The sequence below is a fragment of the Phyllostomus hastatus genome, unplaced genomic scaffold, assembly GCF_019186645.2.
Source record: "Phyllostomus hastatus isolate PE091 unplaced genomic scaffold, TTU_PhHast_1.1 phas_scaffold_182, whole genome shotgun sequence".
In the NCBI taxonomy this organism is placed as follows: domain Eukaryota; kingdom Metazoa; phylum Chordata; class Mammalia; order Chiroptera; family Phyllostomidae; genus Phyllostomus; species Phyllostomus hastatus.
In genome coordinates this window covers 1,750,643-1,775,782 of record NW_025334013.1, presented here as the reverse complement: position 1 = coordinate 1,775,782, position 25,140 = coordinate 1,750,643, and the positions used below count along the sequence as shown (strand labels likewise).

The following is a 25,140-nucleotide window of genomic DNA, read 5'->3' as shown; positions in this document are numbered from 1 at the left end:
GCACCCCGGGCCACCCTGGGCAGCCCAGTGGTGTGATTTGGGGTGGGAGAGACCCACCACACCTGGCGGCCCCAGGGAGGGGCTGGCTGTGCCCGGGAGACCGACCTTGTGAGTCAGTGGGGGCGGCGGGTCCCGGCTATCAGTCACCCGGAGACTGAGTTCGGTGATGCGGGCCATCGATCACCAATCAATCAAGGATCGGTTGACTGACCGTCCATCACGCCTCTGTGACGAGGCCTGCGGAGCGAGAACGCGGGACACTGGGGCTCAGGAGTGGCCGTCCAGCTGGCGACCCTCCCCACAGCTGTCACTTGTCGCTGCCGGAGAGCGCCCACGCTGACCTCTGTGGGGCGCCTGGAGGCTGCGCTCTGGGCCCTTCCCCGGACTCTGTGGGCGCCTCTGCCTGTGGCAGAGTCCAAGCTGCAGCCGCACCCACGAGGGGAGCGGCTCTCAGGGGGTCCTGCGGGTCCTTGCAGAGCGTTAGCAGACCTGAGGGTGGTCCTGGGAGGCCCTGAACTTGCAAGTGAAGTGAGGTCTCGTGTGGGCCATGTCCTGAGTGTGTGTGTGTGCGTGTGTGAGAGAGAGAGAGAGAGAGAGAGAGAGGGAGAGAGAGAGAGAGAGGGAGAGAGACTAGAACGAACACCTCTCCCCGACTTCCTGATCTGCCAGGAATCCGGGTCTCGGACACAACCCGGGACGGGCAAGTCCGAGGGCAAATGGCGTCTCCTCACCTCTGCGTTCGTGCCAACTGTGCGAACTCGGAAATGCCCAGAACTCCAGGGGGGTCCGCCACAAACCCTCGACCAGGCTGTCCGCCACCCCCGTCCCTGAGCCAACACCCCACGAACCGAGAGCCGTGCGTGGAGAGCAGGCGGCAGGGCAGGTCCCGCCTTCCCCTCGGGCACCGGCTTTGGAGGGAAGGCGGGAGCGCGCAGGTGCCAGAGCAAGACAAGGTGGGAGCGGCGGTTCCTCCAGCAGCGGGGGGGCGCTCAGGGAGCGGCAGGCTCCGCCAAGGCACCACCTGGAAGCGAGGTTGAGTTCCCGGCATTCGCTCACACCTGTTTGTTAGCCGCTGTGAAGGGACCACAGGCGACCCTGGACGTGCCCCTTGCATTTACCCATGGGGCCGGTTCTCCAGCATTTGGCGTCTTCAACGTGAGCCTGCTCCGGGTCCTTAGGGAGCCACGTGACGCGGGTGCCAGCCACGGGGACCTGAGCGAACGGATGCCCCTCAAGGGTGTCGGGGACGCCCCGTGCAGACCAGCGGGCTGACGGATCGGGGTCAGGCCCTGGCCGCTCTGCCCTCAGCACCCGCAGAGCGGGGCAAGCCCCCAGCATCCCTTGCAACCCCAGTTCACGCGGAGCAGCCCTCCCCGGCCGACCTGCAGACACGTGTCCCTGACATTTTGTGTATGAACCACACACCCTGGAGGACCCTCGCCCTGCCCTGAGGCCGGCCAGCCACGTGGCTCTGAAAGGGGGGTCCCCGACTGTGCCTCATTTCCCAGAAGCCAATGCTGCGGCCGCTGACCTCTGCAGTCCCACGTCCCTAAGATGAGCGTCTTAGTGGCTTGTCGGTCACGCAGGGCAGGCTGCTGGGAGGACCACGTCTTGGGTCCCTGTGCCCCGGTGGCTGCCTCAGCTGCCTTCACGGGGCCTCCCGCTGACCAACAGCTGGGAGCGCTGCGGCCACTGAGCACCGTCTGTGTAGCTCGACTGGAACTCCGACTTAAAATCCGGTGGAACTGCGCTCCTCGGGGCCCCAGGCGGGGACGGACGGAGGCCTGAGGCCTGCTACACCTGGCCCTCCCTGGGGGTGGTCCCGGGTGGCCATCCCCCTTATCCGTGGTGGCGGCAGGTCCTCCCCGTGCTGGCGTTTCGATGAAGGCAGCGCCTGAAACACAGACGGCCCCGAAGACCGTGGCGTTTCTTTGCACAGACCGCACGCTGTCCCGTGGCCACGGAAGGAAACAGCCACCAGGCAGCGGTGGTCATGTTCGTGGGCCACACTCATTGCTTCGGCGGCTGTCCTTAAGGTGCCACTGGTGTTGGGCCAATGAGCCGAGAGGGGTGGCCGCGCACGGATGCCTGTGTGCGTGGGAAGCAGAATAAACCTGCTCTGAGAGGCCGATGCACGGCTGCACCCTGCCCCCGGCCTACGGGGTCCAGGCCCACCCCTCCACCACCCGCCTTGCTGGGGCCCCGGGGGCTGCCCCCCCCCACTCCTGCCTGCCCAGGGGTCCTCAGAAAGCACGTCCTCCACCGAGTCAGAAATGTGGCCTTTGCCAGGCTCTGCACATCTTGGGCTCCTTGTCCACAGGCTCTGGGAGGATGATCACCTTCAGGGAGCCAGCCGGTCCCCTGGCCGGGGAGCTCCGGAGCCAAGTGCAGTTCCATCCACAGCCACGTGGGGGTGCTGTTTGTGTGGGACATGAGAGACAGCCGTGGTCCCCGAGTTCCGCGGCCCAGCAGTGTGTCCGTGCTCGCGTCTCCGGCCCCTTCTGACTCTCTGAGACGTGCCTGATGACAAAACACAAGGACAACAACACTTTGCTCGTGCTGAGGAGGCAGGAGACAACTCCTGGCTAATCCTGGTGCATTTCTACCGGCCCGGTGTCGGTGGGGTGTGGGGGCTGGCTAAGGCTTTCCCTGGGTCCACATTCGCACCCGGCTCCTCTACCAAAACGATCGTGAGTGGCCGCCAGTAGAAACGGAAACGCGAGGAGGTGTTCAGAACACACACAGCTCCCTGCGGATGGGAGACAGAAGCCAGGAGCGGAAAGGCACGTGAACGAGGTGAAACAGCACCGAGAATTTCGGAGCGAGCCCCCTCCGAGCCTCCTGTGGCGGGAGAAGAGGGGGAGCTGGGGGCGGGGGAGACCGCTCTCGGGCCACTGCTGTCCTGCGACCCCGAAGCCCGCGGGCCTGGCCGCGATGACGACCTTCTGCCGGTCGCGGATTCGCTCACATGTGAGCGTGTGGCCGGCCCTCAGGGGGACCGTGTTCCCGGCAGGCTGCGGACATCGGAAGCTGGGAGCGGCCTGCTGTTCACAAACACGGATGACACGGACTGGGGGTGCGCCTGCCGAGGGGGCCACACAAGTCGCCCTGAGCCAGGCCGGCAGCGAGGGCTCCGAGAGGAGGCCGCGGGGGCCACCGCCACACAGGCACCCACGCTGTCCCTCCCCCTGCCCCTCCTCGTCTCTGACACCTGTCCGCACCAGCCTCTCTCCACAGCCACCGCTCCCTGCCCAGCGCCGGTGTCCCTCCGGAGCACGTCGGCCCATCCTTGCAGCCGCAGCAGCAGCAGCTGGCCACGGGCCCCCAGCGCCCCACGGGCTCTGTGCCTGCACATCCTATTCAAACTCGTGTCCCAACGACGCCTCGCACCCACCGGGACCCGGGCAGACGGGTGGGGGGGGACCCACGGGCGCTTCCCACGGTGGACGTCAGCCCCGCCACAGGGCCGTGGCTGCCCAGCCGGGTCAGGCGGAGGGCCGGGCGCTCTCGAGGAAACTTGCATCCAGGTCGATGGAAAGAGAACATTTAAAAACCAGGCGGCAGGAGTTTCCTTTCTCAATCCGTGCCGAGCTTCATTGCATGTCTTTTTGTTTCAAGATTTTATTTATTTATTTTTAGAGAGGAAGGGAGGGAGAAAGAGAGAGAGAGAGAAACATCAATGTGCGGTAGCCGGGGGACGTGGCCTGCAACCCAGGCATGTGCCCTGGCTGGGAATCGAACCTGCGACACTTTGGTTCCCAGCCTGCGCTCAATCCCCTGAGCCGCGCCAGGCAGGCATCGCATGTCTTTTCATAGTCTCGCTTTTTAGACCGGCTTTAGGTTCTCAGCGAAACGGAGGGGACGGTTCGGAGGTTCCCCATGTACCCGCAGCCCCCCCCCCCACGGTCGACACCCCCCGCAGGCAGGACGCGTGGGTGACACAGTGATGAACCCACACCGAGGCATCGTCACCCCCCACAGCCCACGGTGCCCGAGAGGGGTCAGGCTTGGGGCGGGGCAGTCCGTGGGCTCGGACGAGTTAGAATGAAGCGTGTCCACCGTCAGAGTATCGGACGGAGTAGTTTCCCTCCCCAAACCTCCTCCGGGCTCCGCCTGGGCCTTCCGCTCTGACGGCCACTGGGCTTTTCCGCCGGCTCCGTCGGTCATCCAGCCTCTTCCGGAAGGTCGCGTGGTCGGAACCACGCAGGCTGCCCGCCGTGGCCCCGCACGGCACACTCGAGACGCCTCGCCTCCTTCCGTGACTGGACGGCTCGCTTCTCTTTAGCACCGACTCACGCTCCCTGCCTGGAGGGCCCGCGGCCCACTCACCCGCCCACCTCCCGGAGGGCGTCTGGGTGGCTTCCCAGGGTGGGCGGCCACGAACAACGCCGCGAGAAGCATCCGTGGGCAGGTCTCTGTGTGGACGTACAGGTTTCAACCTAGTTGGTAACGGCCAGGGAGAGTGATTGCCGGATCCCACGGCGAGAGGAGGTTCTGTTGTGTGACACCGGCCAGACGGTCTCCCAGAGCGGCGGCACCGAGTCGCGTCCCCCCAGCGGCGGGGGGGGACTCCGGCCGCTCCGCACCCTCCTGTGAGCTGTTCTGGGCTTGCGGCTCTGCTCCCATTTTTGAAAAGCTACCCTCACCGCTTCCTTTTAAATAGGAAGGGGCGGCGTACCAGAGGCGACCGCTCATCCTGCAGGTCACCCTGTGCTGGCCGCGGTGAGACGTGCTCCGGCCGGGCCGGCCCCGGCTAACGACCGCACCACCTGTCCGACTTCCCCGACGGCCCTGCGGAGCCGGCGGGAGGCGCTCGGCTGCGGGCACAGCGGTGTGTGGCCAGGGACTGTCTCACGGGCAAGAAGACGGCTCCTTGGAGTCTTCGGCTCTCGATTTCCCTGTGCGCCCTCTCGCTGCCCAAACGTCCCCGCCACTGCGCTGGGTTCCAGGACCGGCTTGTGAGCAAAACCCAGCCCCTGCTCTCAGAGAGCGTACACGCCGCGTGGGGGACCGGCCACGGTCAAGGCCCTCACAGGCCGCTGCCGGTCGGCGGACGGCCGCCCCTGCAGCCCCGTCCTGGGAAGGGCGGGCGGCACAGCTGGTCCGGAGGAACAAGAGGGCTGTGGGGCGTGAGGAACCCGAGGAGCCGTGTGGAGGCGTGAGCTCAGGTTCCGGGTCACGTGTGCCCTCAGACTCAAGTGCATCCCAACATGGTGGCCTAGGAGGTGGGGGACAGGGAGAGAATTCCAGAACGGCCCCCCCGCCAGGTCAGGGCCCCCCGCCTCCTCGGGAGGGCCACGCCTGCCCACGAGGTGGGGAGTCCGCTGGACCAGCAGGTCCTCGTCTGCTTCCTGCCCGTTCCCCGCTTCTGGGCCCACAGGGAAGAGGCGACCCCTGACCACCTCCTGCGGTCCCTTCCTCCGAGGGGCCTCGCCTGGCCTCTCCGAGGTCTGACACCCAGGGTGCATGCGGCCCCGGATGTGGCTTCTCCCCTGGGGCTCTCACCGCCATCGCGGATTTGCATCCGTTCCGGAGATGACTCTGCCCACGCCCGTCCCTCCCACCAGGGGCGAGAGCACTAAGCAGGCCGCCCCGCGTCTGGCCGGCCCACCGCCACCCTGAGCCCAGACCCAGCCTGTGCGGGGCCCGCACGGGAGGGAGCCCACCGCGCACATGCTGAGCGAGTGAGCGGATGAATCGGAGACAAGAGCCACCGGCCACCGTGTCCTTGAGGGACAGGCTCAGGGTCGTGGGAAGCAGACGCGGGCAGGTTCCACCGCGGTGGGGATCTATGTGGCGACGGCCCCTGAGGGCGCACACTGGAAGCTGAGCTGGGGTCTGAAGAACGAGGGGCAGGAGGAGACGGTTTTCCAGGCAGAGGGAACAGTGTGTGTGCGGCGGGGAGGAACTCGGGGCCCCGAGGGCTGCGAGGACGCAGTGCTCACAGCAGCAGGCGGGGAGGAACTCGGGGCCCCGAGGGGCCGGCTGCCTCTGGTGGAGGGCCAACCCCCTAGGGCCTTCTCCATGTTCACTCAGCAAACCCTCACGGAGCACCTGCTGCGCCCCGGGCACTCCATGCTGCGCCTCACGGGTCCTACTGCAACCCCGAGGCTCCATCCTGGAGGCCGTGGGAAGCCGCGAGGAGCTTGAGCAGGGGGCTGGGCCACCACGGACGTGACCGCCCGCTGCCAGGGGCACGACCAGCCGGAGGAGACAGCTGTGAAGCGTGGCAGTCCAGAATCGGCGGGAATGGCTGCTGATGGGACGTGGGCAGAGAGCGAGAGATGGCAAAGGTCGCCCGGGTTCAGGCCTGAGCAGCAGGAAATGCCGCTCTCGTAACTGGGGTGGGACTCGGGGTAGCAGGGAGCAGGGCGTGTCTGTGAGCACACAGAAGGACCCCCCCCCCAGGAGGTCAAACTGCCGGCAGCTCCAAGAGGCGGGAGCCCCAGCCGGGCAGACTCGCGCAGAGCAGCATTTCTGTGACACTCGCCGTGGGCGGCCGCCGTCGGGCCCTCAGTGGGCTGGTGGCGACCAAGGCCTGCTTTCTGAGAACTCGGGGCTCTGAAGCGTTCCGCAATAAAGCCACCCGACCCAGCTGATCACGAAGGCAATTTCCGTGCAAACGGGACAGGTCAGGTGTGAAATCCAGCATCGCTTTGGGTTTTCCTTCACAGCCAGCAACGTATCGGCCCCTTTTCAGATGGATCTCCTGCCAGTCCACACGCGCCTCCCCCCTTCTGCGTGCACCCCGGGAGACAGCACGGGAGCGGCACAGGCCTGTGGGGAAAGGGTGCCGCCGGGGGGTGGGCGACTGCGTGTCTGTGTGTGTGTGCATGCGTGTGTACACACGGACCCTGCACGGGGCCTCACGCACTGCCGGGAGCGGCTGTATGTGCCATCCCACCATCTGCAGAGCAGAGGCGCTGGCATATCCGTAAGTGCTCTCACTCTTTATGCACCAAAAAGAGGCATCAGCTGCATTTCCAGGCTCGGAGGGAGTCATTCCCGGCGAGCAGAGCACATTAATGCTTTCGGAATCGACCATGAATCACGCCTCCCCCACGGAACAAAGCGCAGAGGGGCCCCCAGGCAGTACAGGAGGCCGTGGTGCCACGTGGTTCACTTTTCCACCTTTACAGTTTTAACTGAAAAGCCCAATGCTTCTGACAAAACGGCCTGATTTAAATGTTCTCACCTGCAAAAAAAAAGTCATAAACAAGGAAGCACTGCGCTCATTGATCTGCAAAGCACGGGGCTGGCTCCTGGAGCAGCCGCCAGCCCCGCCGTGGTCGCAGGGAGGGGGGCGTCCTTCAGCCCCAAGGGCTCTGCAGCCCACTGTGTCCTTGTTGGGGCACCTCCTGGGGCCCAGGAGCCGGGGCCTGCGGTGTGTAAGGGCAAAGCTGGGTTTCACCTCTGTGGGAGTCTCAATGCTGAGAAGCAGCCACATCCCGGGATGGACAAGAGCCAGCGCATTGCCAGGGGCTTTGGAAAGGTGGCCGGGTGGCTCCGGGTAACCTGCTCTCACAGAGGCCAGGGCAGCACGCAAAGAGTGATGCAGGGTGAAGGGGTTAGGTGCCCCCATCCTTACAGGGGTGTCCAACCTGCAGCCCAGGATGGCTGTGAACACAGTCCAACACAAAATGGTAAATTTACTTAAAACGTTGTGAGATTGTGTGTGTGTGTGTGTGTGATGACATGTCACAACGTAGTTAATGTGTGGCCCAAGACAACTCTTCTTCCAGTGTGACCCAGAGACGTCAAAATGTTGGACCCTCCTGCGTAAAAAACAATAGAAACGGAGCCTCTTTCAATACGGAGAATCTCCCTTGCACGTCTCAATGCCTCAAACCGCTGGGAATGTTAAAGCAAGGCAAAATAACCTTTGGACGGGGCCCAAGCTCATGCTCCAAAGAACTGTTTGCAAAGATAACGAGAAAGCAGGTATGATGACTACCAGGCAGGCGGCTAGGGGGCTGAGAATTTAAAGCATTGTTTAGAACTGGCGTCACTGTGTCAGCTTATCTGCACCTGCAGGCGCGCCTGCCTTCCCTGGGTGGCATTGTCCCCCTTCCCTTCGGCACAAACACCACCTGCCCTTGTTGCCAACATGAACGCTCTTTGAATCAGTGCTTCCAAATAGCCCTTCTTGGATCTCAAATAGATGCTGGTTGTCTTTCACTTTCAAAGGTCTTTTATTTTTAGGTTAGCACCAGGAAGAAAGCTAGGGGAGTTGGCCAGTTACAGGAAGTGACCGGATGCAGTGCTTCTCCCCCAAGGTCAGAGAAAAGGTTGGGTTCGTTGGTGCAACCACGCGGGGGTCCTGGGCCGAGTCCCACCAACACCCTGCCGGGCCCGCAGAACCTCGCCGCACGCGGGGCTCAGGGTGATGAGACCCTCTGGCCAAGGTCCGCCAGCAAGAGATGCAAGACCTCGCAGGGCTCGCCTCCCAACTGCAAGGGAAGGCGGCTTCGGCGGGCCGCCCCGCCAGGGGGGTTCCAGCACGGCTCACTGGGCTCACAAAGTAGGGGGTCAGGGAGCCCACCACGGTCAATGCCCGCCCTCCTTCGACACGTGCCCAAGGGACTTCAAGGGAGCTGCCAGTCCCAAAGATGGCTGCCGCCCCCCTCAAACGTGGCGGCCGCAGAGGCAGCAATGGAAGTGCCCCTCACAAACATGGCCGCCACCGGCCCGCTACGTACAGCGCCCACTTTGTTGGGTCACCTGCCCGAAGACTCCGGGCTGTGATTGGTCGAGCCTGTGGTGACGTCAGACGCCACAGCGCGGGCCGAGGGCCGGAGGGTTGCCGCAGCGCAGTGAAGCGTTGGGCCGGAGCGAGGGGCTTGGCGGCGTTGCTGGGGCGGCCCTGCGCTTCTCCCACCCATGAGGAGCCGGAAGGTGAGGGGGCCGCCGAGGTTTGGCGGGAGCAGGGTCTGGGGAGGCGGGGGCTCCGGCCGCCGGTTGCCTGGGGAGCTGAAGACGGACGCCTCGGGCCAAGGGGCGACCTCTGCTTGGGCGGAGTCCCCATAAGCTCTCGGGCCACGCCCCCTGGAGGGGCCTCCCCGACCACGCCCACGGGAAGGGGGCTCCCCGGCCACGCCTCCGGGAAGGGGCTCCCAGGCCACGCCCCCTGGAGGGGGGACTTCCCCGACCACGCCCCCTGGAGGGGCTCCCCGACCATGCCTCCTGTAACGGGGCTCTCAGGCCACATCCCCGAATGGGGCTCCCACTCCAGGGCTGGTCTGGACCCCCGGCTTTTTCTCCTGGCGCTGCCAAGCCAGGGGGTCATGTTTTTCTGTTGCCACCACTCAAGCCTCGGCGACCTCAGCTGGGCCGAAGTCACCCGTGGGGGCGCCTTGCACAGTGGGGTGAGGGGGGATCCACCCCAGAGGGGGGCGCGGTTGGAGGAGCACCAGCTTCTGTCACTGGGTAGCCGGCGCGCAGTGTGACGGGAGGCAAGGGGCGGGGACCCCGTCTACCCTGCGGGCCTGGGCCTGGCTGGGGGCCTGGCTGGGGGCCCGTCTGGGGGCGGGGCTGCACCGGCGCTCGGTGGGCTGGCCTCAGCCGGGGCGCTCCCACGGAGCGGGTCCCGCCTCCCGCGGCCGTGCCTGGCTGGGACCGTGAAGCGCCCCCGTAGACCGCACGTAGCTGGGCCTTGCGTGCGGCGGCCTCTTCCCGTCAACGTCTCCGCCTCTCGGTTCCGCCGGCCCACCCGCGTTCAGGTCTCTGGGCGTAGTTGGAGGCACGCGTGCTGTTTTCCTGCTGTGTTCGCCGTACTCCGTTTTGTTGCGGCCCGCGTGTAAATGGGCTGCAGTGAATGTGTGCTGATGTACCAGTTCCACTGGGTGATGCTTTCCACCGGGTTAAAAAATTCCTCTCCCGGTGGTCGCTGTAGGTTTAGCGAATGAAGGTGTCCGTCAAAGCTGCAGAATCAGCTTCAGATTCGCACCCGCGTAACTCCAGAGAAACAGAAGTGTCGCTCCTCTGTTGCTCTAGTTTTGTCGCCTGCTCGCTGGGGTGTTGTCACAAGTATGACACTTGCCACAAACCCAGAAATAAATACACTGTTGTGGCCGCGTTACCACCTGCAGCCTGATCTTAGCCCCACAGCGCCTCCTGGCGCACCGCCTCGGTGCTGCAGTTGGGGCACGTTCTCCTGTGCGTCGTATTGTGTCTGTGTTATCGCACGTCACTGCTTCTCAGATCAGCCACTCTCCGTTTAAACTGTCTTCTGGAAGGACACAGTTGCACTTCCTGGTGCTGGCTTGTTTTTATCTTCGGGTTTGAATTGCCACCTGAGGTCACATGGTTTCAGCCCGGGGAACTGTCTTTCGTATTTCTGCCTCTGTTTCTGCCCCTCGGTTCAGCGGGCCCACCCACGTTCTCCCGGCTCCTGTGTATCCAGAAGGGTCTGTTTTGCCTTCGTTTTTGAAGGGTAGCCCTGCTAGGTCGCAGGACTCTTGGTCGGCGGTTTTGTTTTGGGGTTTTGTTGGGTTGTTTTGTTTGCTTGTTTGTTTGTTCGTTGAGAACTTGGCGTATATTAGAATGCACCCTGCGGCCTCGCCTCCACCGTGTCTGCTGCCAGGCCAGCGGCCTGTTCACCAGCTTCCCTTGTGAGTCAGGGGTCGTCTTCCTCCTTCCGCTTTGTTTTCTCCTCGTCTTGGACTCAGCGCTGTCACAGTGACGTGTCCATGGGGGTCGTGACCTTCGGTCCGCCTGGAGTTCAGGTCTCCCGGCGTCCTGGGTGTGCAGGTGGGGTTCCTCCGTCAGCTTGGGGGTCCCTCCCGTGGTCTCTCTGACTGTCTTTGTGCTCCCACTGTCCTTCCTTCCCGGGACCCCCACTGCACGTGTGTTGGTTCACTTAGTGGTGGCCGGCGTTCCTCTGAAACGCTCCGTTTGCTTCGGTCCTTCTTCTGTCTGTGGCGTGCACGGCTGTCCGTCCGTCTTCAGGCCGCACCTGCCGTGGGGCCCCTCTGCTGAGTGTTTCACTCTGGCCCGGTTTTTCCAGCCTGGAACTTACGTGTGGTTTTCATAACAACTGTATTTTCGTTGATATTTGCTATTAGACGCAACATTACCATCAGATCTTACTTTTTTCATCATTTTCTGTTATCTCTTTTTCACGTGTTTAAAACGGCCACTTTAAACACTTTCTGATCGGTCCACGGCCCGGTCACCCGCACGGGCAGGGCTGTGCTCTTTTCCCGCATGTGGATCCGCTCCGGGGTTTCCCCGCAGGCTTCACAACCCGCGGTTGAAACGGGCCGTTTTGGATAGCCCGGCTCTCCAACACCGGGAGAGCCGAGCGCCGACGCCTCTGCCGGAGCTCCCTGCACCAAAACCCTAACGTTACTCCCAGATAAAGTCATTTAAGTGTTGTCGTTTTAATGAACTCCTCCCTCGCTGTTGGAAGACTGTCCTCTGCGTTCACTGCGTTCAGAGTGGAGGTGGTCCCGGTTCTCACCGTGAAGGTTTATCAGACGGACACCGGTCACTTTAAACTGAGGGAATCAGGGCGGACTCTAACTGTAACTTCAGGGAGGGGACCACAGGGCGGGGGAGGGTGGCTTGTTTGTTCCTGTTACGTTTTATCTGGAACGGCGACTGGTGTGAGACCCTCCAGAGGGAGGCCATACGGAACCATCATCACCTTGTAAACGGGGCCCCTGGGAATGCGCATTCCAGGACAGCGGGAGGCGTCGATCTGGCCTCTTAAACCCCGAGTTGTGTTTGAACTCACACACTTAGGCTGCAGTTGTCCTGCCCTGATGATAGAGGGGGGCGGGAGGGGCCGTCTCTGCGTATCCCCTAGGTAGGGAGCCCCGCCTCCGCACCCACCCACGTTCTGGGGGGGCAGCGTCTGACGGCCGTGCCTCTGCTCCAGCTCGCAGGGGGAGTGCGGTCCTCGGCGCGCCTGAGAGCCCGGAGCTGCGCGGCCAGGTTGGCCTCCGCCCAGGAAGCGGGGATCGCCCCGCCCACCAGGACGGTATGTCAGGTGAGCCTCGCGCGCGAAGACGCCAGGCTGTGGGCACGGGGTTCACCCTGCAGCTGCTGTCGTGGCCCCGGAGGTGGGGGGTGGGGGGCGTCTGTGCCTGCGGATCGGGCTCTGCCTCTGGAGGGCCTGCCTGCTCGGGGGCGAGCGTCTCAGGCTGTGTCTCCCTCGGTGCCACCCTGTGAGTGACGGGGACATGGGGCCGTCCCGTCCATCCCGAGGGCGGGGGGAGACTTGGGGCAGGCCACAGCGGGCCCCGCGTGTCTGTGGCTGCCGAGCAGTCCTCGTCCCGGAGTTGCGTCAGGTTGGGCAGCCTCGGCGAGGCTGGGACATGGTGTGACTCCAGCAGCCACGAGTCTCTGCCCTGGATCGTGGCCTGGAAAAGCCGGTGGTCGTCGGCAGCCACCACCCCGTCCCTGCCCGCACGCAGCTCCCGCTCTGGAGAAAGAAGGGACCCTGGGTGCTTCCGTGGCCCGTTCGTGGTCTGTCCCTGCCTGCTGCTGACTTAGCTCCGGAAGTCCACAGCCTAGAGACAGCGGCCGCTGTGGGGGGGGGGGGGGGCGGTCTGGGCTCTTCCCCAGCGGAACCCTGGGCGGCAGGCAGCGACCCGGCCCTGACCCCGCCACCGCGGAGGCCGGGCGTCAGCGTGTCCACGGCTCCCAGCGGGAGGAACCACGCTCTGCAGCCCCGGACGGGTCGTCTCCTCCCTGACGCTGTTCTTCCCCGACAGACTTCTGCGTCACACAAAGCCGCGGACAGGCGGACTTCCAAGAAGTTCAAGTGTGACCGAGGGCATCTTGTGAAATCAGAACTACAGAAACTGGTCCCCAAGAGCGAGGTCACCACCCTGCCCCGCGCGTCCCCGGAGGCCCCTCGCAAGGACGAGCCCCTGGAGCTGGCCGACAGCGGCCCCGAGGCCCCGGGGGAGGAAGCCGGCGTCTGCACCGCCCGGGAGACCACGGGCCTGCCCTTCGGGCACGGCCGGGTCGTGCGTGATACTGGCCCAGCGGGGACAGAAGACAGCCTGCCCGCCGCCCTTCCAGGCCCCGGGCTGAACAGCAGCCCCCCTGCGGGGGGCGGGTCCGCCGCGCAGGGGACCGAGCCGGCCCGGACGCCGCCGCTGCACCTGGACGGCAGCGTCTTCCTGGACGACGACAGCAACCAGCCGATGCCGGTGAGCAGGTTCTTCGGCAACGTGGAGCTGATGCAGGTACGTGCGCATGCGCGCCCAGCGCCTGCGCGTGCGCACACCGCCCCGGCCGGGATCCGAGGCCCAGTCCTCGCTGTAACCGGGAGGCGCCGAGGACACTGCGGCTCACTGGGACGCGCCCGCCCGTCCCGCTCCCGCTCTGGGCCTCCGTGGGGGTGGGTGTCTCCGGACCTCCCTGCGGGGGCCCGAGGTCCCGTCTGTGTTTGTGAGCATCGCCGACGCCTGCTGGGCTCATTCCTTTCCCCCGTCCCCCCGCGGGCTGAGCTGTGACTCAGACCCAGCCCCCACCTCACGCAGGCGGGGCGGGGCCTGGGCGGGGCCTGGGCCGGCGCGGACGCAGCGCGGGGAGAAGCAGTCTGTGACTGGCGGCGCTCCTTCTCTGCCCCCAGGACCTGCCACCGGCGACTTCATCTTGCCCTTCGGTGAGCAGACGCGAGTTCAGGAAAATGCATTTCAGAGCCAAGGAGGACGAGGACGAGGACGAGGACGCGGAGATGTAGGGAACGGAGCATGCGCGCCGACCTCGCGCCTGTGCGGCGCAGTTAACATCGGCCGTGGAGCAGATTACGGACGTGTCAAACGTGTCCCCGAGAGGGAGTGTCCCGAGTCACGCTTCCGGGGGCGGCTCCCCCGGCAGCGGAAACTGGTCTGCACCGGCCCGTCTTCCCTCCTCCCTCCGCAGGGTCCCGGTCCCGGGGGAGGGTGCGGGGCGGGGGAGGGTGCGGGGCGGCCGGGGCTGGCTGGCCGGGACAACCCCGTAGAGAATCTGCTCTTCGCTTAAGCTCTTTAGTTTTGACGACACTCGAGCCCGGTTTCCTTGGTGGGAATTCGATCGTTCTCGTGATCGACTCAGTGACAGTTCTTAAAGAACGCGCCTTTCTTTGTGTATATGAAGCTGACGTTTATCTTGGAAGTTTTGCAAGAAGCATATGGGGAAAATAAAGTATATTTTGAAAATATTTTAAGGAGCCTTATGTCCCTGAAACTGTGTTCCTTTCTAGAATGTTTGGGAGCGCCCCGGCCCGGAGGCTCAGCTGGTCAGAGACCACGCCGAGGCTGCGGGTTCGGTCCCTGGAGAGGGCGGGCGCGCACGGGAACCAACCGGGGCGTGCAGGGGTCGGGGGGGCCACTCCGGGATGGACGCCCGGAGACTCGCTCTTCTTGCCCGTGCCGTGAAGACTCACAGAGCAGTGTGTCTGTGAGTGCGCACGCGAGGGACATCTGTGATCCGTTCTCGCAGACGAGAGTGGGCCCAGTCCGGGTGGGGGTGGGAGGCACAGGGTCAGGACAGAGCAGGATAAGGGCAGCCAGAGCCCGGGTGGGAAACAGGCCGAGAGCCTCAAGCCCAGCGTCCTCTGTTCCGAGCGCCGATACGGGCGGCAGGGTGGGGGTGGAGCAGCTACGTACTGATGGACGGGTAACGGTGGTGCCGGCTCTGGGGGCTGCAGGAGGGGGGGGACCTGTGAACACCCAGAGGTGTTAATGGGCTCCTTCCTCTGCGCTCCGTGGGCCTTTCCAGCCTTTCGGGCCTCAGGATGAAAGCCCGGTTTCTGAGGCTTTCCTTCCCAGAGCGTGCGCGGCGGGCCGAGACGGGGACCTTCGAGGGCTGACCCCCCTCCCGTTACCATGGGGATTTTGTGATGTCGGAGCCCCCGCCGCTGGGATCCGGCCAGGCCGGGCGCTGCAGAGTCACTGGGTGCGGCACGTCTCCCTCCTGCTGCCTGTCTCAGTTCGCCATCCACCCTGCGTCAGTGTTGCAAGGCGTTTCCTGGCAACCAGGACGCGCGACTCCGGGGAGCAGCAGCAGCAGCAGCGCTGCCTCGGAGCTCTCCCTGCGCCGTCTCCGTCTCCTGCTGCCTGTCTCGGTTCGCCATCCATCCTGCCTAACGGAACAACTTGAAGTTTCTCTCTCTCCCCCTTCCTCTGAAATCCACAAAAAAGAGATTTAAACACATAAATACATAAGGCGGGAGCTCAGTGGAAAGAGCAAACCCCGCCCTGCCTCATCCTGGGAAGGCAGGGTCGGCCTCTGCACCCCACCAGCAGGCTGCGGCCAGGCCTGGATGAGGGGTGTCCTCCTCCTTGGTCCCCCTCCACTCTGAGGTGGGGGCGGGCACCCCCTGGTGGTTTATAGGATCTCCACCGGTTTCCTGCTCACAGCTCTGCAAACCCCTGGAGTGTCCTGAGAGCTGAGCGTTGTCCTGTTGACGAGGTGACTGGACCCCAAGGGTGGGGGGCTGGGAGAACCGGCCCTGGGGGCGGGAACACTCAGACCCACCCTGGGACCTCCAGGGAGGGGAAGGGGCTGGAGACCGAGTCAGTGGCCAGCACGGTGACTCGGTGACACAGCCGAGGGAGACCCCATGGGACAGGACCACTCCTCCCGGGTCTGGGAGAGCACAGTGAGTGTGGATGGGCCGGGCTCCGCGCCCCTCCCGCCCACCTGGCCCTGTGCGTCTCTTCCTCGGGGCTGAGTCTAACCTTTGGCAATAAACCGGTGACAGGTGTCTCTGCAGGGGCCAGCCGGGTGGCGAGGGCCCTGTGGCGAGGGCCCAGCTGTGCTCCACAGTGTCCCTTGTCACCAGGCACAGTGCCCCCGCTGCTCCACCGCCTGCAGACTGCACCTCCACCCCCAGCATCAAGGAGCACCACGTGACGTGATGCGTTCTTGCCAGTGGACAGAGACGCTACGGTTGGTCTTTGCACAGTGGTGTGCAGGCGTGCTCGGAGCCCAGCAGGGCCAGCTGCGCTCTGTGTGTCCAGCTGCGAGGTGGGCGGCAGGGTTGCTCCGACGCCGTGGCAGAGAAGGCCCGTCCACGTTGACTCCCCTGCGAACACCCGCTGCCCAGAAAGTGTGAGACTGAGACGGGCTGGGGGCTGCCCTCAGGCCAGCATGGCCCTGCCAGCACCCAGCCCAGCCACGGAGCGCCGGCCCTGGTGGACAGGGCCTGGGGGGTGGGGGGGTGTCCCCATCCATGCGTGGGCTGACTTCCTTGAGTTCCACACCAGTGGCTCGGTCCCAGGTGGTCCCATGTGTCTACGAAGACAATGGAAGAATTTGAGTCAGCGTTTTCTTTTAAGATTTTACTTTTAGAAAGGGGGAAGGGAGGGAGGAGAGAGAAACATCGATATGTGAGAGAAACGTCAATCTGTGGGTGCCTCTCATGGCCCCCCTACTGGGGACTGGGCCTGCAACCCACGCATGTGCCCTGACTGGGGATCGAACCGGCCACCTTTCTGTTCGCAGGCCGGTGCTCCGTCCACTGAAGGGTCAGCTTTTAAAAAAGTCCACTCTGACCCCTTATTTCATCCCATGTCCACCATTTTCCATGAGTGCAAACTACTCCAACACATTTGTTTACCGAAAATCTTTATTGGCATCCTGACTCTACAGTAAATGTGAAAGTTCAGATGTTACAAAATGTAAAAAATAAATTTGTAAAAGTTACAAAATAAATGCTCATTTCAAAAATTTCAAGTGTAGCTGTCCGTTGGTCCCTGCAGAGGGCTCCTGCCAGGACCATCCCCGACGCCCAGACCCACTCCTGATACAAACGGCGAGGAACGGGCGCACGGAGCTCCCCGACCCCGCACCGAGGACGCCAACCCGCGGCGCAAAACCCGCGGGCACGGAGGGCCGAGCGTGTGACGAAACGCTCGGTTTACAGACTTAGTCCTTTGACAGCCAGCGTGGCCACCCTGTCCCCGGGATGGCTGCTGTTCAAGGACATGCTGTCTGCAGACACCAACACGTGTGTGACAGCACATGCCAACACGTGTATGACACGCTGAGGCCTTTCGTGAGCGGCAGGTCGCGCCCTGCGGAGCGCGCCACCGGCCTGTGCGTTGGACGGGCAGCCCCCCATTTCCGTTCACAGACACGGAGAACCGCCGCGCAGCTCCGCACCCCGCGCACGCGTTAGGTGACTCGTGAGGTCAGCGCTGCCCGACCTTTGTGCCTTTGATTTCGGGGGGGCTGGATGTGATGCCACGGCGGCCGACCCCGCCCACAGGCGTCCGAGGGCCCCCTTTCTGCCGTCACAAACAGCACAGAGTGGACGCCTGCGTGTTCTCCACGGAGGGGGACCGCCTCTCCCCGGAAGGGGGAAGGGTCTGGGGTGGAGCTCCCCACCCGGCCGGGCAGGGAGACTCCGCGTGGCTGCCGGGAGAGCGCCGGCCCTCAGTGCAGCCACGGGGGCCGTGCCACACAAGCGTTCAGAGCAGGCAGGGCGAAGAGAACGGATCCCTGGTCCCCGCCGACCAGACACCAGCGCCCCTGGAGTCCCGTCAGGGCACCAAACTCGCCCTCGGCTGCGGGCCCTCGGGGTGCAGAGACCAGAATCAGGCACGCCCTGGAATCTGAAATTGGTAGGAGGGTTTTGTAGAAACTTCTCAGAAGCTATTGCTGTGGCCAAAAAAAAAAAAAAAAAATAGCACCTGTTAAAACCCTCCCCGCCCCCCAACCCGTCGCCGGGCCCGGGGTGATGTGGAGGGCGGGCGCGTGGCCGGGTCAGGGGCCCTTGCGGGCGGCCCGCTTCTTCCTGGGCTCCGCGCGCGGCCTGTAGACCCTGCGCGGGTCACAGCTGAGCCCGTGGGTGGTCTTCTTGTGGCAGGCCACGTGCACCAGCTTCAGGTTGGCGGAGGTGAAGAGCAGGCCGTAGAAGTACTCCCAGTCCAGCTGCCTGCCGTCCTGGCCCTCGATCGCCGCCGCCAGCGCGGGGATGACGGTGCGCTTCTTCTCTATGCTGCGGAGGGGGGCGGAGACGGTCAGCGCCGGCGCGGCGACCCGCAGGTGCGGCTAAAACGCAGCTCCGACGCGGCGGGAGCGGAAACGTAAAACGGCAACTGGCCACTCGTAGGAAAAACGAGGAAAACGAGATTTCTAAAGAAACCACGCTGGGCAGCCACCCGGGAGCTGGGGGGCGAGGACAGCAGAGGACGCAGGGTGCTGTCGCGGGGCGCGCTCGGGCACTGTCCCCGCGCAGACTCGGCCGAGCGCCGCCGTTTCAGGGGCCGTGAAAGCCCGGCGTCCGGCGGAAGGAGACGCAGAGCCGCCCTGCGGGGACGCTTCGGCGCACAAGCCAGGCATGCGGCTCGGGGCCAGAAAGCCCAGCTCCTGCCGAGGACAAGTGCAGGACGCAGGCACCCAAGCAGCCCACAGACCACCCTCACTCCCAACGACAGCACGGGGGTCCCTGGGGACCCGGGGGAGGGGGGCACTTCTAAAGCGTCTGATCCGAGAAGTCAGCCACCGCTGTCGGGCACCTGGAGACGTCAGCGGCCGAGGATGGGAGCCTCCCCCGCCCCGAGGACGAGGACCGCGTCTCCGTGAAGGGGCAGGCGGTCCGCGTCTGCCCGCGTTAGAACGCACCAGCAGACGTATGAAAGCGAGACTTCGGCTCGTCCGGGGGAGGCAGGACGCCCCGTCCGGACGGCGCCGGGGCGGCTGCCCTGAGAGCAGGCACGCTGACCCCTGACCCCACGCACAGAGGGGAGCAGGCGAGAGGGACACACGTGAGGTCGCAGGGACGAGGCCCCACGGGAGACGACACGCAGCCACACAGGAGCAGCAGGAGCGCCGTGTGCGCCCGGCGGCCCCTTCCACACCGCCACTGGCCACCCTGGGGGCCCAGACCCCGCGAGGTCCGCGTGGGAGGCCCGGGCTTCCGGGCAGGGCAGCCCACCCCCACCCCCACCCCCGCAGGCACCGTTCGGGCCTGAAGGCCCTGCCGGCCGGCGCTGGGCACTCACACGTGGTCCAGGTTCCAGGTGCTGAAGAGGACCCGGCTCTCCCTGTTACCGTAGGGGTTGATGGAGTGTCTGGACGCACAGCTGGCCGCGTCGAAAGGACCCTGCGCCGAGAGAGGACAAGGTGACTGCCGCACAGCAGGCCTCTTCCCTGCCAGTCCCGGGTCACCTCCGCCACGCGCCCAGCTCGGCAGGGCTATGCCGGCCAAAGCCCCGGGCGACATCGGCACCAGAGGCTGGACTGCACCTGACAGGTCTCTGAGGTGACGGCCGGAAGGTGGCAGGAAGGACCCTCCACCCACCTCCTGAAAGTCACAGCTCCGAGGCCCAAGGTGGCACCTGGGCGACGTGGCGCTCCCGTGGTTCACTCACGTCCTGGGGAAGCCCGCGGCCTCCACCCGTGCAGCTCGGATCGCTGCCTGCAGCCAGGGCCGCCCGCCAGGAGTCAGGCCTAACCACGCCCCCGATGCCGCAGCGGCCACAAGCCTGAAATCCCCGAGCTCTCTGTCACCCACAGGGCTCACCCGGGGGAGCACCACGCGTGCTCTCCAGAGGCTCCGGAGCACCCCTTCTCTCGGCAGCCCACCCGAAGGAATGCCACCCTCCCCCGACACCAAGGCACAGCCTCTGCTCAGGCACCTGTGTCCTCCCCACCCCCAGCAGCGGTGAGGTCCCCGAGCAGCGGGGGTGCACCTGGGAACATGTCAGGAACGCAGGTTCTCGGACCCAGGCAGACTACCAGGGGACAGGAGCTGACCCGCACCCCACCGCACCCCACTGCACCCCACCCTGCCCTGGCAGGCAGCTCCGCAGGCGCCGGGGCCCCAGGGCCCAGGGCACGCAGCCCACCTGGCAGGAGAACCAGCCTTCGGGCGTGCAGAGCCGGCTGCCGGCCTCGGCGCCCCTGTCGAAGTAGCAGCCGTTGTACTTCTCGGCCCGGAGCTTCTGGCCCATGGCGTCCACCACCTGCTCGAACTCCTCCCGAGCCCCCGCGCCCACCGCAGGCGTGTGCGCGCTCACCTGGAGGAAGCCAAGGACCTGGCTGAGGGCCGGAGCGTGGCGCCCCGCACGACGGTCGGGAAGCCCCGTCTGCAGTGCCACCGAAGCAGCCCCGCAGCCGACCCACCCGGCACACCGCCTTGGGGGTGGGGGGTGAGGGGGGGCCTACCTCCCTCAGGTAGCTCCGGATCCTGCTCTCGCAGCTGAACCTCAGGTAGCTGCACTTGCTCCTGAACCGGGACTCCAGACCTGCAGGGGGAGCCGAGGCGGACCCTGCACTCCCCGGCCGTCCTCACGGCGGGGCGAGGGCGGGTGGGAACTGTGTCTGAGAAGCGTTCTGCGGGGCCGTGCACACAGCCCCTGCTCGCTGCCTCAGGTGGGGTCTTTGGTCCACCAGGGGAGTCTCAGGCTCCTCCCAGGGGCTCCCGCCAGCGCCGCCTTTTCAAGGTGGATACATTCTCCCAGGCGGCCTCCAACTGACTGAATGGGCCGGGCTGCAGGCGGAAGCCACCCAGGTGTCCACCGGCGGGCGAACGGAAAAGCAGGCGTGGCCCAGCCACACCATGGAGGACAGCTCTGCTTGGAAAAGGGAGGGAACTTGACTTCTGCGGCTGCACGGACAGCCTGGGAGACACTAAGCTCCATGAAGTCAGCCAGTCACAAAAAGACAAGGAACGAATCCACTTCTAGGAGGTCCCTCGGGGAGTCAGAGCCACAGGGACAGAGAGTAAAGGGTGGTGCCGGGGGCTGGGGGAGGTGCGGGGGTCACAGTTCAGTAGGGACACAGGTGCAGTGCGAGAAGAGGGAAAGTTCCGGAGAGGATGGCGGTGACACCTGCAGGACAGCGTGAATGCACCTGAGGCCCCTGAGCCGTGCCCGTGACAATGATCGGGATGGAGAACTGTGTGTCGGTGTCCTTCCCCACGGTCCTGGGTTGCCTGGAATCCGCCCCCCACGAGCAGGCCACAGGCGAGCCCCCCATCTGGGGGCCCCTTGCTTTGGGAGCTGAAACAGAGTCCGGCCTCCCCCAGGTATCTTCCCGCCCCCAGCGCCGGCCAGGCCCTGACCACAGGGGCACCTTCGAACCAGGGCGGGTCCTCGGCCCGCGTCTCGGCCGCGGCGTTCTCGCTGATGGTGTGCAGGAGGTCGGCCAGCAGCTTCTGCCGCAGCGGGGCCTGTTCGTCCGACAGCAGCTGCCGGGCGGCCTGGATGACCCCCACGTGCGGCCTGTGGAACACGCTGAGGAAGCGACCGATGTCACTCACATCTGCCACCAGAAGGGGGGACACACAGAAGAGCCATTGGTCCTCGGGCCACCGCCGTGGGGAGACACAGTGCCGACAGCCTGCGTGAGAAAGGGCTCCCCACGGCCACCCCGCTCAGCTGGGAGACTGCCGACCTCAGTGCGTCCCAGGTTCCTGTCCTCAGGGCCAGGAGCCAGCTGCCCATGGCTGGGGTGGGGCTAGGACCAAGGGGGAAGGGGCCAGGAGCACCCTGGAAAATGAAAGCCACCCTCCTGCCGCCCTCTCTTTGCCAAAGGAAACCCTCTCGTCTTTGGACTCCCAGGGGGCCTCACTCCCCAGATCGCTGAGTCACCGCCTGCCGCCTCCCAGGGTCTTGCCACATGTGCCCGCAGTGCTAGCAGCAGCGAGCCGCCACCCAGCAGGCGCTCAGGGTCAGGCGGAGCCAGAGTCTGCTCAGCCCTGGCAGCATCCCACAAACAGAACCCCGCATGCCCCCAGCACAGAGCCTCAGCCCAGCGGGGCCGCCGCGGGACGCGGGGCTGCTCGGAGCCACAAAGCAACCTGTGCAGTCTACCCTTAGCAGGAGAAGGGAGGGAGTCACGTGGTCCTAGCAGCCCATGCGGAAAAACCAGAAGGCGAAAGCCTTTGGCACCTACAGCGGGGGGAACATCTCAGCCTTAACACCAAAAGTAGAATAAAAAAAAAAAAAAAGAGGGTGAATTGGCCTTCGTCAGAACAAAGATTGTGGCGCCAGGAAGGACCCTTCCTCTTCCAAGGGAGTGAAAAACACGCTGCCTGGCGGAAGACGCACATCCAGAGTGTCTTAGAACAACAAAACTCTCAAAACTCAACATTAAAACATAAAAAAACAATTAGGAGATGGACAGAGGACACAGAGACGTCCCACCAAAGAGGACACGGTCAGTGACAAGCACGCAGAGGACGTGGCGGCCACACGGCCGCGGCGGGCAGTGGGCTCGCCGCCTGGGCTGTGCGAGTGTCTGCCGCCACGTGCTCTCAGCCCGCGCGGTGCCGGGCGGCGGGGCCTGTGCTCGGATGGCAGGCGGCCACAATTAAAGAGGGTCGACACCGGGAGCCCTTGGGGAAACGCGGAGTAAGACGCCGCGAGCCACCCCGCCGCACCAGTGCGCGTGGCCGAAATGACAGCCCGCACAGGCGCAGCAGAGGAGCTGCAGACCCCGGTACAGAGCGGGGTGCCGCCCGGGGGGCCACCCCAAAACGGCGTGGTGGGGCCTTTGCGTCTCCTCTCTAACAGCTGAGCTGAGACTGAATCTCCTTTCCTTACGAGTTCCTGCACGTACTGCACGTACAGCACGCACAGCACGTACAGCACGCAACTCCCTGGGCTCCAGCCCTTCGCAGAGCTGTGTGCTCCCAATCCGCACGTTCTGTTTCCGCACCGGGAGAGGAAGTCCCGCCCCTTTAGCTGTCACCCGCCCTCCCCCGCAGCCCCAGCCCTAAACCACCGCTGATCGCTTTTCTGTCTCTGCAAACGTCCCTCCTCCGCACACCCCACGTGGGTGGAATTGTATTCATTCCACGTGGCCCTTCGTGAATGCCTTGTCACTCCACGTGAAATTTTCGAGGGACGTCCGTGTCCTAGTGTGAGTCCGGCCTCCCTCCTCTTCCTGGCGGAACAGCATTCCATTGTTGGAACAGGCTGTTTGTCCGCCGAGAGCCCGGGCTCCTCTCCACCTTCAGGCCACGTGAACGAGGCTGCAGCGCACACCCGTGTCCAACCTCTGTGCACACCTGTGATTTCCCGTCCCTTGGGTGCACACCTGGGAGCACACTGCCGGGGGCCCTGGCGATCCTGCCCGCAGCCCAGGAACCACGGGACTCCGCCCACCAGCAGTGGACGAGGGTGCCGCTTTCCCCACGTCCTCGCCGGCACTCCTCCTCCTGGGGCGGGGGGTGCAGCCTGACCGTGGGTGTGACCTGCACGTCCCTGAACGCTAATGCTATCACGAGCCTCTTTTCCTGGGCGTGTTCACCGTGGGAGTATCCTGCCTGGAGGAATGTCTACCAGACCCTGCACCCCAGCACCCGCAGGGCCCCGCCACTTACAGCCCTCCCAGGTCTGGCCCTTGGTGAGCAGCACGAGCTCCGAGTTGTCGGGGATGCTCCAGAAGTAACCTTCTGTCACCTCCGTGCCATCTTCGTAGAGGCAGAGGCGGGAGCCGGGCGCGGGCAGCTGGGGAGAAGGGGGAGGGGGTGGGGTGCTCACTTCCTGGGCCCCGGGTGGGCCCGCCACAGAGAAGCAGCGTGAGGGCCGCACAGAGAAGCACGTTTTAAAGAATCATGCTCGGCGTGCCGTCTGCACGCCCGTGGGGTGCACACAGTGGGGAGCACGCCCGAGACACGCACGTGCGTCTGAACCAGGGCACCCTCGGTCGGTCGTTCTAGAACAGGAAGTCACACACAGGCACACGCAGCGTCACTGCTTCGTGGGATGCAGGACACGGACCCTTCCCAGCCGCTCCTCCAGGGCACTCAGAATCCGAGCCTGTTTCCCAAAATGACAGGTGATGGTTGCCACTGGGCTGGTCAGCGCGGCCGCACGGATGAGGGCGCGGTGCCTGGCAGGCGTCAGGACCCGCCGGCTCGCTGTGCTCCTTGTTTCCGGGGGACTGGTTATTCTGGGACAACATCTGGCGGAAGGTGACCGGCACACGGCAGTGTTCACTTGCGGAGCTTCGGCTGGCCGTTGCTGCCCACCGGTCAGGTTTATGAATTTCTGTGGCGACTCGGGGTCTGGCCCTGCTCACCCATGTGCACACCCCAGAGCGTCTAGGCCCAGCCACGGAAATTAACTCCGTAAGAGTCAGAATAACGGGTGGAGGAGCTACAACACTCGGGCTGCCCGGCGTGGAGAGGCCTCCGAGCCCAGCCCCTTCTTCTACACACGGGGAAACTGAGTCCCAGGGTCGCCAAGTGGCTGTGCACCGACTCCCAGTGAATTAGCCAGTGTGCACACGGGAAACAGGATCCCCAAATCTCAAGCCAGCGGGGTGGTGACCCTCACCGTCAGAAGATGGGAGGTGTCCTCAAGTCCCTTCCACCTCAAGCCCCTGTGATCTGCGCCCTGCGCCCTGCTCAGGAACCAGAGGAAGAAGTTCCTGACTCGAGGGGTCTCCGGGGCCTAAGGGCGACGAATGGTGATTCCCGGGAGCGCCGCCCCCTCCACTCCCGGCCATCTACACACACACACACACACACACACACACACACACACACCCTGGAACGCAGCCCTTTCCTCTCCCCAAGTTCCCCTGAGCACCCCGCAGAGGCTTCCACCTCCGCCAGCCCCAGGCGCCCCGAGTCCGAGGACCCACATTCCACCCGCTCTGCAGGGCCCCGCGCGCCCTCTGAGTCTCTGCCTCCCGCACCCTGTTCCTGAAGTGGAATGCTCGCACTCGATTCACGGGTGTTGTCGTGGACCCCACGACAGCCCATGGAAGGACCCCAGTGGGGCCGGGGCGGGCCGCTGCTCAGGTTTCCCGCCTCACGGGGCACCTGTCAGGACTTGGGGACACGAGGCCCCGCCAGTGCTGCTGGTGACAGATGGCGGGTCAGACTGCTGCATCCCACCCAGAGTCTCCCGACAAGCTCCCGCCGCTGCCCTGGTCCCTTCCCGGGACCTGCAAGGGGAGGCACCGGGCCCCCGATTCCCAGCCCCCGCCGCACCTGGAAGTGGAGACACCCCTTCCGCAGCACCTCCTGGCAGCTCTTCCCCGCTACCCCAAACTTCTGCTGGCTGTGCAGGGCTCGCAACTTGAACGTCTTGGGCTTCCGGAAGACAGACATCATCCTCAGGGCCTCCGGCCCCGCGGGAAGCACCTACTGGGCCCGCTGCTAGGAGCGTTCTCACGCGGGCCGCGGGGTCAGCCCCAGGTACACTCTGCGGAAGGGAAGGCGGCCGCGCACCG

At 64.9% G+C, this 25,140-nt stretch overlaps 2 protein-coding genes across 3 annotated transcripts; one reads left to right on the top strand and one right to left on the bottom strand.

Annotated features, from left to right (window-relative positions):
- The first annotated feature begins 8,765 nt into the window (after positions 1–8,765).
- Positions 8,766–14,158, top strand: CUNH1orf174 (chromosome unknown C1orf174 homolog). Of its 2 annotated transcripts, none has more exons than XM_045858802.1 (4): positions 8,766–8,895; positions 11,882–11,983; positions 12,720–13,199; positions 13,589–14,158. In XM_045858802.1, exons 1-4 carry the CDS (start codon positions 8,881–8,883, stop codon positions 13,697–13,699), a joined length of 708 nt encoding a protein of 235 aa, XP_045714758.1. In that variant the 5' UTR covers positions 8,766–8,880; the 3' UTR covers positions 13,700–14,158. The 2 variants fall into 2 exon arrangements, with proteins under 2 accessions (XP_045714758.1, XP_045714757.1); XM_045858801.1 differs by having other exon boundaries at positions 11,882–11,992.
- Positions 14,159–16,552: 2,394 nt separating this feature from the next.
- DFFB (DNA fragmentation factor subunit beta) lies at positions 16,553–25,129 on the bottom strand. Its single transcript, XM_045858798.1, has 7 exons — positions 24,899–25,129; positions 23,279–23,405; positions 21,025–21,213; positions 20,116–20,195; positions 19,797–19,967; positions 18,951–19,051; positions 16,553–17,944 (listed from the first exon to the last, which is right to left on the bottom strand). The coding sequence occupies exons 1-7, from the start codon at positions 25,019–25,021 to the stop codon at positions 17,710–17,712; spliced, it is 1,026 nt and encodes a 341-aa protein (XP_045714754.1). The 5' UTR covers positions 25,022–25,129; the 3' UTR covers positions 16,553–17,709.
- Positions 25,130–25,140: the final 11 nt, after the last annotated feature.

What these genes read in the sequence shown, in the direction of transcription:
- CUNH1orf174 (XM_045858801.1), top strand. An exon ending in CCACCAGGACGGTATGTCAG is followed by an intron (nt 11,993 to 12,719) that starts GTGAGCCTCGCG and finishes CTTCCCCGACAG; the next exon opens with ACTTCTGCGTCACACAAAGC. An exon ending in GCAACGTGGAGCTGATGCAG is followed by an intron (nt 13,200 to 13,588) that starts GTACGTGCGCAT and finishes CTCTGCCCCCAG; the next exon opens with GACCTGCCACCGGCGACTTC.
- DFFB (XM_045858798.1), bottom strand. Translation starts at nt 25,021, where the DNA reads ATGATGTCTGTCTTCCGGAAGCCCAAGACGTTCAAGTTGCGAGCCCTG. An exon ending in GGACCCGCCCTGGTTCGAAG is followed by an intron (nt 20,196 to 21,024) that starts GTGCCCCTGTGG and finishes CTCCCCCTGCAG; the next exon opens with GTCTGGAGTCCCGGTTCAGG. An exon ending in TCCGGAGCTACCTGAGGGAG is followed by an intron (nt 19,968 to 20,115) that starts GTAGGCCCCCCC and finishes GGCTTCCTCCAG; the next exon opens with GTGAGCGCGCACACGCCTGC.